The sequence below is a fragment of the Pan troglodytes genome, chromosome 20, assembly GCF_028858775.2.
Source record: "Pan troglodytes isolate AG18354 chromosome 20, NHGRI_mPanTro3-v2.0_pri, whole genome shotgun sequence".
NCBI lineage: Eukaryota > Metazoa > Chordata > Mammalia > Primates > Hominidae > Pan > Pan troglodytes.
The window spans coordinates 14,129,347-14,140,536 of record NC_072418.2 but is presented as its reverse complement, the minus strand read 5'-3'; the positions used below and the strand labels follow the sequence as shown (position 1 = coordinate 14,140,536).

Genomic DNA, 11,190 nt, shown 5'->3' with positions numbered 1-11,190 from the left:
CCCCTGGGTATTCATCTGTTTTTGACCCTGCACCACCCAAGAGACGGCTGTCCCTGAAAACCCAGGGCCACAGACTGCCTCCTCCAACCTGGGTCATGATGACTCCCATCAGCTAGTGACGCAGATGGAGCTTAAAAATGGGAGATGGCCCGATGTAGTGGTTTTATGCCTGTAATCCCAGTATTTTGGGAGGCTGAGTTGGGAGGATCACTTGAGTCCAGGAGCTCCAGGCTGCAGTGAGCTATGATCGTGCTACTGCACTCCAGCCTGGGCCACAGAGCCAGACCCTGTCTCAATAAATAAAATAAGGGCGGGGTGCAGTGGCTCATTCATACCTATATTCCCAGCACTTTGGGAGGCTGAGCTGGGTGTGTCGCTTGAGCCCGGGGTTCCAGACTAGCCTGGGCAACATGGTGAAAACCAGTTTTTACCAAAAAAAAAAAAAAAAAGCTGAGCATGGTGGCATATGCCTGTAGTCCCAGCTACTTGGGAGACTGAGGCAGGAGAATGGATTGAACCCAGGAGGCGGAGATTGCAGTGAGCCAAGATCAAGCCACTGCACTGCAGCCTTGGCAACAGGAGTGAGACCCTGTCTCTAAAAAATAATAAGGCTGGGCGCCGTGGTTCATGCCTGTAATCCCAGCATTTTGGGAGGCTGAGGTGGGCGAATCTCTTGAGGCCAGGAGTTTGAGACCAGCCTGGCAAGCATGGCAAAACCCCGCCTCTACAAAAAATACAAAAATTAGCTGAGCATGGTGGCGGCACCTGTAATCCTAGCTACTTGGGAGGCTGAGGCACAAGAATCCTTTGAATCTGGGAGGCGGAGGTTGCAGTGAGTTAAGATCAAGCCACTGTACTCCAGCATGGGTGACAGAACGAGACTCCATCTCAAAATAATAGCAATAATAATAAAAAGTGGAAGATGCCCCCACACTTGATCAAGCTAGACCCTTCCACTGGAGGACAGAGGACTCTGGTCTGGGGACACACACATGCCCCCACACAGGAGCTCCCCCACATCTGGGGATACAAAAAAGACCCCTTGGGGACAGATATGTCCTTTCTTCTGGGGACAGATTGATAGGCACCCAGCGGAAGAGCCAGGACCTCTCCTGGGCTGGCGCTGGGTCCGGCTGGAGGCACCCAGAGGCTGGGTCCGGCCTGCCCTGCCCCGCCCCGCCCCAGCAGCTCGGCCGCTCCGCCCCTCTGGCCTCAGCGCCCGGCCACTGCCCGCCGCCCGCCACCCGCCACCCGCCGGCCCTTCCGCCTCACTCAGCGGCGCCACTGAGAGGGACGGGCGCCGGCCATGGAGCGCACAGCAGGCAAAGAGCTGGCCCTGGTAAGGGGACAAGGGATCCCCGGACCCCGCATCCCTGGTGACCCGCAGGTCCAGAAACTCCAAGCGCCCGCCCGTCGGACGCTATCTGCTCCCAATCTGAACTTGCCCTGGAGTCCCCTCCTGGGGACTCGCGGCCCTTGACCCAGTGAAGCGACTGGTTCCTCTTAGGGATGGGGGCGCGAGTCTCTGAGCGCAGTCGGCAGAAAGAGCTAGAGACAGGTTCTATTAGACTGGGCCCTGGGACATCCCCAAATGCCACCCCATGTCCTCAGGACCTGGGAGGAGGGGACCCGCAGCGAGGAGGGGACTAGCCTGGGACCCCAGCCCTAGTGTCGCAGCTTCTGGCCGGGAAGGGGCGTGGGGATGCAGCAGGAGGACTCGGCCCGAGTCCGAGCAGCCAAGGAGGCTGAGGCCCCAGGACCTGTGCCCCTTTGGTGCCCTGAGTCCGCCTGTGCATCCAGGCACCGCTGCAGGACTGGGGTGAAGAGACCGAGGACGGCGCGGTGTACAGTGTCTCCCTGCGGCGGCAGCGCAGTCAGCGCAGGATCCCGGCGGAGGGCCCCGGGGGCAGCCAGGTGAGGAGGGGGTTTGGTGGGTGGCGCGGGGCCGGAAGCGACCAGTTGAGGGCGGAGCTGGAGAGCCGAGCACAGGCCGCCAGGTGCAGTGGGCGGAAGGAAGGGAGGGGCTCGGACGCGACCAGATGAGGCGACCAGGTAGAAAGGGGACTGGAGGCGGCCAGGTAAGTGGGGGGAGATCCAGGGAATGGGGTGGGGCCAGGCGATGGCCGCGCAGTTCCCCAGAGGAGCCTAGGGACAACTTGGTAAGGACAGAACTGGACGGCAGAGTTGGGAAAGGCAGGTTTAGAGGGCCGGGGCTGGAAGGTGGAATGGGGTTGGTTTAGAAGTGGCTAGGTGAGGGCGGGTGGGGCAGCCAGTGAAGCGCGACAGGAGGGCTGAGGGAAGCCCTGGGTGGAAAAGAGTGTGTGTGGGGGGCGGGGGGGTGGGGGGAGGGGACGGGAGGGGGAGGGGACTGGAGGGGGAGGGGACGGGAGAGGGAGTAGGGGACAGGGCATGGGAGAGGGAGGGTTTCCAGGGCAAGTTGCAGGAGCTATTTGTGGATGGGGAGGAATAATAACTTCAAGCGGGCAGGGAGTGGGGCACACACCTATAATCCCTGCGCTTTGAGAGACCAAGGCAGAAGGCCAGGAATTGGAGACCAGCCTGGACAACACAGCAAGATTCTCTCTAATAAAAATAAAAATTAAAAAACTAGCTGTGCGTGGTGATGCCCAGCAGTAGTCCCAGCTACTCAGGAGGCTGGGGCAGGGGGACCGCTTGAGTCTAGGACTTGGAGGCTGCAGTGAGCTATGATTGTGCCACTGCACCCCAGCCTGGGCAACAAAACAAGACCTGTTTCTAAAAAAAACAAACCAAAACAATAACTCCAAGAAGCCGGGAGTCAGAGGAATCACATGAAAGAATGGTGCTACAGGCGGGGCGAGGTGGCTCACACCTGTAATCCCAGCACTTTGGGAGGCCGAGGCAAGTCGATCATCAGGTCAGGAGTTCAAGACCAACCTGGCCAAGACAGTGAAACACCGTCTCTACTAAAAATATGAAAAAACTAGCTGGGCATGGTGGCAGGTGCCTGTAATCCCAGATACTTGGGAGGCTGAGGCAGAGAATTGCTTGAACCCAGGAGGCGGAGGTTGCAGTGAGCCAAGATCACGCCACTGAACTCCAGCCTAGGTGACAGAGTGAGATTCTGTCTCAAAAAAAAAAAAAAAAATAGTGGTGCTACGGGCTGGGCACGGTGGCTCACGCCTGTAATCCTAGCCCTTTGGGAGATTTTGGGAGGCCAAGGTGGGCGGATCACTTGAGGTCAGGAGTTCAAGACCAGTCTGACCAACATGGTGAAACCCTATCTCTACAAAAATACAAAAATTAGCTGGGCTTGGTGGTGTGCGCCTGTAGTTTCAGCTACTTGGAGGCTGAGGAAGGAGGATTGCTTGAACCCAGGAGGCAGAAGTTGAAGTGACCCAAGATCGTGCCACTGCACTCCAGTCTGGGCAACAGAGTGAGACTCTGTCTCAAAAAAAAAAAAAAGAAAAGAAAAAAGAAAAAAAAAAGAGTGGTGCTAGTGATGAATGTGACTAGAGAAGTGGTGCTGCGAGGACCACTCCTGCTCTCTCATGGCCACCTCTCCCCTCCTGCAGGCCCCCAGCCCCATTGCCAATACCTTCCTCCACTATCGAACCAGCAAGGTGAGGGTGCTGAGGGCGGCACGCCTGGAGCGGCTGGTGGGAGAGTTGGTGTCTGGAGACCGTGAGCAGGACCCCAGCTTCGTGCCCGCCTTCCTGGCCACCTACCGGACCTTTGTACCCACTGCCCGCCTGCTGGGCTTTCTGCTGCCACCAGTGCCGCCGCCCCCACCTCCCGGGTCAGTAGCAAACCAGAACCTCCATGTTCCCCACCCTAGAACCCCAATTGGGCACCCCCCTCCACCTCCTCAGGTGTGGAACCTGGAAACACCTCCCAGACCCAGAGCCCTGTTCCTAAGCCCCCTCTAGGATCCCCCTTCTTCACCTGCTGGGGGGCCTCTTCCCAGGGTAGAGATCAAGAAGACAGCAGTACAAGATCTGAGCTTCAACAAGAACCTGAGGTGGGTCCTTCATCCAGATAGGGGAGTGCGGGGAGGGAAATCCCAGAGGTCAAAGATTAGCAGTCGGCCTGGGGTTTTGAAAATTGCAGGTTGGGTAATAAGAGACTGGGAGTCAGGTGGGGCCTGGTGGCTCATGTCTGTAATCCCAACACTTTGGGAGGCAGAGGCAGGTGGATCACTGGAGGTCAGGAGTTAGAGACCATCCTGGCCAACATGGTGAAACCCTGTCTCTACTAAAAATACAATAACAATAAAAAAGGTAGCTGGGTGTGGTGGTGCATGCCTGTAGTCCCAGCTACTCGGGAGGCTGAGGTTGCAGTGAGTCAAGATCAGGCCATTGCACTGCAGCCTTGGTGACACAGTAAGACTCTATCTCAAAAAAAAAAAAAAAGGTACCAGGAGTCATATTCTATGTCCCCCACTCTGGACCCAGCTCTGAGACCCTGCCTCTCTGGCCAGGGCTGTGGTGTCAGTGCTGGGCTCCTGGCTGCAGGACCACCCTCAGGATTTCCGAGACCCCCCTGCCCACTCGGACCTGGGCAGTGTCCGAACCTTTCTGGGCTGGGCGGCCCCAGGGAGTGCTGAGGCTCAAAAAGCAGAGAAGCTTCTGGAAGATTTTTTGGAGGAGGCTGAGCGAGAGCAGGAAGAGGAGCCGCCTCAGGTGTGGACAGGTGAGGGGTTTTCAGATCCAGTCGTGTTCTGAGAAGGCCTTTCCTGTCTGCTTCTTCCCACACAGGCTTTCTCTCCCCTCTCAGAGCTACAAAACTTAAGCAAGATTTTTAACTCTAAGTCTCAATTTCTTCATCTTTACAATGGGGATAATAATTCTTTGTCAGCCGGGCGTGGTGGCTCACGCCTGTATCCCAGCAGTTTGGGAGGCCAAGGATGGTGTATCACCTGAGGTCAGGAGTTTGAGACCAGTCTGACAAACATGGAGAAACCCCATCCCTACTAAAAATACAAAATTAGCCGGGCGTGGTGGCGCATGTCTATAATCCCAGCTATTCGGGAGGCTGAGGCAGGAGAATCATTTGAACCCGGGAGGCGGAGGTTGCGGTGAGTCGAGATCGTGCCATTGCACTCTCGCCTAGACAACCAGAGCGAAACTCCGTCTAAAAAAAAAACAAATTATTTGTCTGAAGTATTAGCATGTGTCTAATACTTTTCCCTCCTTGGTGCCGTTGGGTCAGGATGCTCTGTGCTTCTAGCTACAAACCATTGCCTTGATACTTGTCTTTATTTTCTTTTTTTTTGAGTCAGGGTCTTGCTCTGTTGCTCAGGCTGAAGTGCAGTGTCTCCATCATGGCTCACTGCACGCTCAACATCCTGGGCTCAGGTGATCCTCCCGCCTGGGTCTCCAAAAGTGCTGGCATTACAGGCGCGAGCCACTAAACCTAGCCTGTAAAATTTTTCTTATTTTTGAATTTCTTTTTTAATTTAATTTAATTTTATTTTATTTTTAATCTATTTTTTGTTTAGACAGAGTCTCGCACTGTTACCCAGGCTGGAGTGCAGTGGCATGATCTTGGCTCACTGCAACCTCCACCTCCTGGGCTCAAGCCATTCTCCTGTCTCAGCCTCCTGAGTAGCTGGGACCACAGGCACATGTCACCACGCCCGGCTAATTTTTTTGTAAAGGTGAGGTTGTGCCATGTTGCCCAGGCTGGTCTCAAACTCCTGAACTCAAGTGATCTGCCTGCCTTGGCCTCCCAAAATGCTGGGATTACAGCCATAAGCCATTGTACATGTGCAGCCTCCTTACTTGATTATTGGCTTTTGCTCATCTCATAGGCTGTGAGTGCATGAGAGGAGGACCTGTTGTTCTTGCTCCCAGCTCTGTCCCCAGGGGCAGGAACAACACAGATTAGTTTGCTGAATAATTGCATCCTGCTTAGGAAGTATCATCTTTCACCCATCTGTATTTGATCTGATCCACATCACAAAAGCATCTCTATCCCTAATCCCCATCGCTTAATCTCCAGATTATAGTGGCCACCTTCCTGTCCAATTTACAAAGTAGCAGCCACTTCTCTATCCATGGTGACAAAGTCTCAGTTATTTATATATATATAAAGCTATATATATATATATAAAGGTATATATATATAAAAAGGTATATATATATATATAAAGGTATATATATATATATATATATATGATTTCTCCAGCTGATTCCAAGTCATTAGAGCTCCATAGTCCACTGTGGTAGCCACTAGCCCCTGTCGCTATTTAAATTAATTAAAATTGGCTGGGCGCGGCGGCTCACGCCTATAATCCCAGCACTTTGGGAGGCCGAGGGGGGCGGATCCCAAGGTTAGGAGATCGAGACCATCCTGGCTAACATGGTGAAACCCCGTCTCTACTAAAAATACAAAAAAAAATTAGCCGGGCCTGGTGGCGAGCGCCTGTAGTCCCAGCTACTCGGGAGGCTGAGGCAGGAGAATGGCACGAACCTGGGAGGCGGAGCTTGCAGTGAGCTGAGATCAAGCCACTGAACTCCAGCCTGGGTGACAGAGCGAGACTCTGCCTAAAAAAAAACCAAAAAACAAAATAATAATAATAATTAATTAATTAATTAAAATTAAATAAAATTCAGGTCTTTTCTTTTTAGAGATGGGGTCTTGCCATGTTGCCCAGGCTGGTCTCGAACTCCTGGGCTTAAGCAATCCTCCAGCATCAACCTCTCAGAGTGCTGGGATTGTAAGTGTGAGCCACTGTGCCTGACCCTGCCTTTTTTTTTTTTTTTTTTGAGACGGAGCCTCGCTCTGTCACCCAGGCTGGAGTGCAGTGGCACCATCTCAGCACACTGCAACCTCCTCCTCCCAGGTTCAAAAGATTCTCCTGCCTCAGCCTCCCAAGTAGCTGGGATTATAGGCACCTGCCACCACACCCAGCTAATTTTGTATTTTTATTAGAGACAGCGTTTCACTATGTTGGTCGGTCTGGTCTCGAACTCCTGACCTCAGGTGATCCACCCACCTCGGTCTCCCAAAGTGCTGGGATTACAGGCGTGAGCTACCATGCCTGGCCCGCTTTTTTTTTTTTTTTTTTCTTTTTCAAAATCCAGTCAAGCAAAGGCAAAAATTCAGGTCTTCAATCCCACTACCCACATTTTGAGTGCTCAGCCACCACACTGGACATAGCAGATAGATAATTTTTCCACCATTGCAGAGAATTCTATGGAAAGTGCTGCCCTAGTTTCTTTGAGGTCAGAGGAGAAAATTAACATTTGTTTAAGACCTTCTATGTGCTAGGCCTTGGGACACACTTTATTTCATTTTATTTTTATTTTATTTATTTTTATTTTTATTTTATTTTGAGACAGAGTCTCACTCTGTCACCTAGGCTGGAGTGCAATGGCGCGATCTTGGCTTACTGCAACCTCCACCTCCTGGGTTCAAGTGATTCTCCTGCCTCAGCCTCCTAAGTAGCTGGTACTACAGGCGCCCGCCACCATGCCCGGCTAATTTTTTGTAGTTTTAGTAGAGACCGGGTTTCACTGTGCTAGCCAGGATGGTCTCGATCTCCTGACCTCGTGATCCGCTTGCCTCGGTCTCCCAAAGTGCTGGGATTACAGGCGTGAGCCACCGCACCTGACTATGAATTTTATTTTTAGATACAGGGTCTTGCTCTGTTGCCCAGGCTGGACTCGAACTCCTGGGCACAAGTGAGCCTCCTAACTCAGCCTCCTGAGTAGCTAAGACTACACTTGCACCATGTAGTTTAGAAGAAAGTAGATGACCACCATGCTCATCTATTTTATTTTAACAACTTTATTTTGGATTCACCTTTTGCTATGGAAAATTTCAGACATATACAAAAGTAGAGAGAATAGTATGAAGAACATTCAGACATCCATCACCTATCATCAACGATGATCAATTTCACAAAAAAATATTTTCAGGATGATTTTTTAAAAAATCCCGGGCTTATGTCAGTTCATACATAAATGTTTTGGGTACACATGTCTGACAACAGGCTTACTTTTTTTTTTTTTTTTTTTTGAGTCGGAGTTTCGCTCTTGTTGCCCAGGCTGGAGTGCAATGGCAGGATCTCAGCTCACCTCAACCTCTGCCTCCTGGGTTCAAGTGATTCTCCTGCCTCAGCCTCCCGAGTAGCTGGGATTACAGGCGTGCACCACCACACCCGGCTAATTTTCTATTTTTAGTAGAGAGGGGGGTTTCTCCATGTTTGTCAGGCTGGTCTCGAACTCCTGACCTCAGGTGATCCGCCCACCTTGGCCTCCCAAAGTGTTGGTATTACAGGCGTGAGCCGTGGCGCCCGGCCCTTTTATTTTTATTTTTTAATAACCTTCATGTTCATACTTAAAAAAAACCAGAAATATTTGATATAAAAAAAATCCAATCCAGGCCAGATGCAGAGGCTCCTGCTGGCAATCCCAGCATTTTGGGAGGCCAAGGCAGGTGGATGGCTTGAGCCCAGGAGATTGAGACTAACCTGAGCAACATGTTGAAACTTCGTGTCTACAAATAATTAGCTGGGCATGGTGGTGACTGCCTATAGTCCCAGCTGCTTGGGAGGCTGAGGCAAGAGGATCATTTTAGCCTGGGATGGTCAAGGCTGCAGTGAGCCGTGATTATGCCACTGTACTCCAGCCTAGGTGACAGAGCGAGACCCTGCCTCAAAAACAGAAAAAATACCCAGTCTATATTCAAATATTCAAATCCCCTGTTTGTGCCTGAACCTTTTTTTGGACACTGGGTTTTCCTATTTTGCCTGGGCTGGGCTTGAACTCCTGACCCTCCCACCTCAGCCTCCTGAGTAGCTGGGACCACAGGTGCCCACCATGGCACCCAGCCCTAAATTTTCTTTTGACAGTTGTTTCTGGCCAGGTGTTGTGGCACATGCCTATAGTCCCAGCTACTTAGGATGCTGAGGTGGGAGGATCTCTTGACTCCGGGAAATCAAGGCTGCCGTGAGCTGTGAGCATGCCCCTGCACTCCAGGCGATAGAGCTGGGGGAAGGAGGAATAGTTGTTTCTTCAAATTGAAATCCAAAGATCTACTCAAGGTATTTGGTTGTTTGCTTCTCTTTTTTTTTTTTGAGACGGAGTCTCACTCTGTTGTCCAGGCTGGAGGGTAGTGGCGTGATCTTGGCTCACTGCAACCTCCGCCTCCTGGGTTCAAGCGATTCTCCTGGCTCAGCCTCCTGAGTAGCTGAGTTTACAGGTGCCCACCACCACGCCCAGCTAATTTTTGTATTTTTAGTAGTGAGGGGGTTTCACCATGTTGGCCAGGCTGGTCTTGAACTCCTAACCTCTAGTGATCTGCCCACATCGGCCTCCCAAAGTGTCGGGATTACAGACATGAGTCACCACGCCCTACCGGTCGTTTGTTCCTAAGTCTCTTTTATTCTGTAACAGATCCCCCTTGCCTCTTGTTTGAAGCCATTAGAGGGCAAAAAAAATGGGTCATTTTTCCTGAGGTATGTCTCACATTCTTTTGGACTTACCTCATGGTTTCATGCAGCATGTTTCTCTATCCCCATAATTGCTGTAAGATTTAAAGGTTTGATTAGATGTAGGGCATTTTTTTTTCCAGTGCCCACTTTTTTTGGGGGTGGGGGGAGGAGAGACAGTTTCTTGCTCTGTCACCCAGGCTGGAGTGCTATGGCATGATCACAGCTCACTGCAGCCTTGACCTCCTGGGCTCAAGAGATCCTCCCTCCTAAGCCTCTTAAGTAGGTGGGACAGCAGGTGTGCTTCAGGATGCGCAACTTTAAAAACATTTTTTTGGAAACATGGGGTCTCACTACGCCGCCCAGGCTGGTCTCAAACTCCTGGTCTCAAGCAATCCTCCTACCTCAACCTCCAAAAGTGCTGGGACTATAGGTGTGCCCAGCCCAGTACCCACTTCTAAAAACTAATATTTTGCAATGCCACCTGTCCTAATTTAAGATGAAAGAGGTAATTACACAGATTTACAAAGATTATTTTAAAATAATAGTATTGGGGCAGGGTGCTATGGCTCATGCCTGTAATCCCAGCACGTTGGGAAGCCGAGGCAGGAGGATCACCTGAGGTCAGGAGTTCGAGACCAGTCCGGCCAACATGGTGAAACCCCGTCTCTACTAAAAAAAATAAAAAATAAAATAAAATAAAATAAAAAATAAATAAAAAATAAAAAAATATATATATATGTAAATTAGCTGGCTGGGCATAGTGGCACCTCCTGTAGTCCCAGTTGCTCAGGAGGCTGAGGCAGGAGAATTGCTTGAACCCTGGAGGCAGAGGTTGCAGTGAGCCGAGATCGAGCCACTGCACTCCAGCCTGGGCGACAGAGCAAGACTCCGTCACAAAATAAATAAATAAAATAAAATAATAGTATGATGCCATAACTAGTACTAAGGAGAAGGAAAGTGAGAGTAACTTGCACAGCAATAAACCATGTTTTCAATGGGTAATGCTTGGGTATGCCCCACTAGGACACATGATGAGGTTGTCCCGTGTCTTTGCCTGTCCTAGCGTCACAGTAGAGTGTCACGGTGCTGTTGTACTGACAGCAACAAGCACCAACGAATGCACGGGAGGGCACTGGTGAGGCAAAGACAGCAACATAGGTTCTGGGGACATCATTTTCCAAACTTGTGAACAACATTTGCAATTTGCAAACAAAACAAAGCCCAGACTTTCGTGGTCCTTGCATTCTTGGAGCCAAAAAAATTTGTGTTTATGAACAAAATAGTCAGGTTCTAGGTGCATATTATTGCAAACATGTTTTTCTTTTCTTTTTGTTTTTGTTTGTTTGTTTGTTTTGTTTTGTTTTTTGAGATGGAGTCTCGCTCTGTCGCCCAGGCTGGAGTGCAGTGGCATGATCTCGGCTTACTGCAAGCTCTGCCTCGCCGGTTCACGCCATTCTCCTGCCTCAGCCTCCTGGGTAGCTGGGACTACAGGCGCCCACCACCACACCTGGCTAATTTTTTCTATTTTTTAGTAGAGACGGGGTTTCACCATGTTAGCCAGGATGGTCTCGATCTCCGGACCTCGTGATCCACCCGCCTTGGCCTCCCAAAGTGCTGGGATTACAGGCGTGAGCCACTGCCCCCAGCCTTCTTTTCTTTTCTTTTCTTTTCTTTTTTTTTTGAGACAAAGTCTCTGTCACCCAGGCTGGAGTGCGGTGGCGTGGTCCTGGCTCACTGCAACCTCCACCTTCTAGGTTGAGGTGATTCTC

General features: G+C 50.9%; 1 protein-coding gene across 9 annotated transcripts in view; it reads left to right on the top strand.

Annotated features, from left to right (window-relative positions):
- Positions 1-1,242: 1,242 nt before the first annotated feature.
- The window catches only part of RGL3 (ral guanine nucleotide dissociation stimulator like 3), a 34,941-nt gene continuing 24,993 nt past the window's right edge, over positions 1,243-11,190 (top strand). For 8 of the 9 annotated variants that reach the window (XR_001711627.4, XM_016935090.3, XM_016935091.3 and 5 more), the window contains exons 1-5: positions 1,243-1,339; positions 1,801-1,914; positions 3,555-3,778; positions 3,947-4,000; positions 4,460-4,671. Coding sequence is in view for 8 of the 9 variants with exons in the window: in XM_016935090.3 (XP_016790579.2) it covers positions 1,307-1,339; positions 1,801-1,914; positions 3,555-3,778; positions 3,947-4,000; positions 4,460-4,671 (637 nt within the window). In the remaining variant the exon portion in view is untranslated. Of the gene's footprint in view, positions 1,340-1,800; positions 1,915-1,955; positions 2,079-3,554; positions 3,779-3,946; positions 4,001-4,459; positions 4,672-11,190 lie in introns of those variants that run through there. The other variant, XM_016935093.3, reaches the window with a different exon arrangement.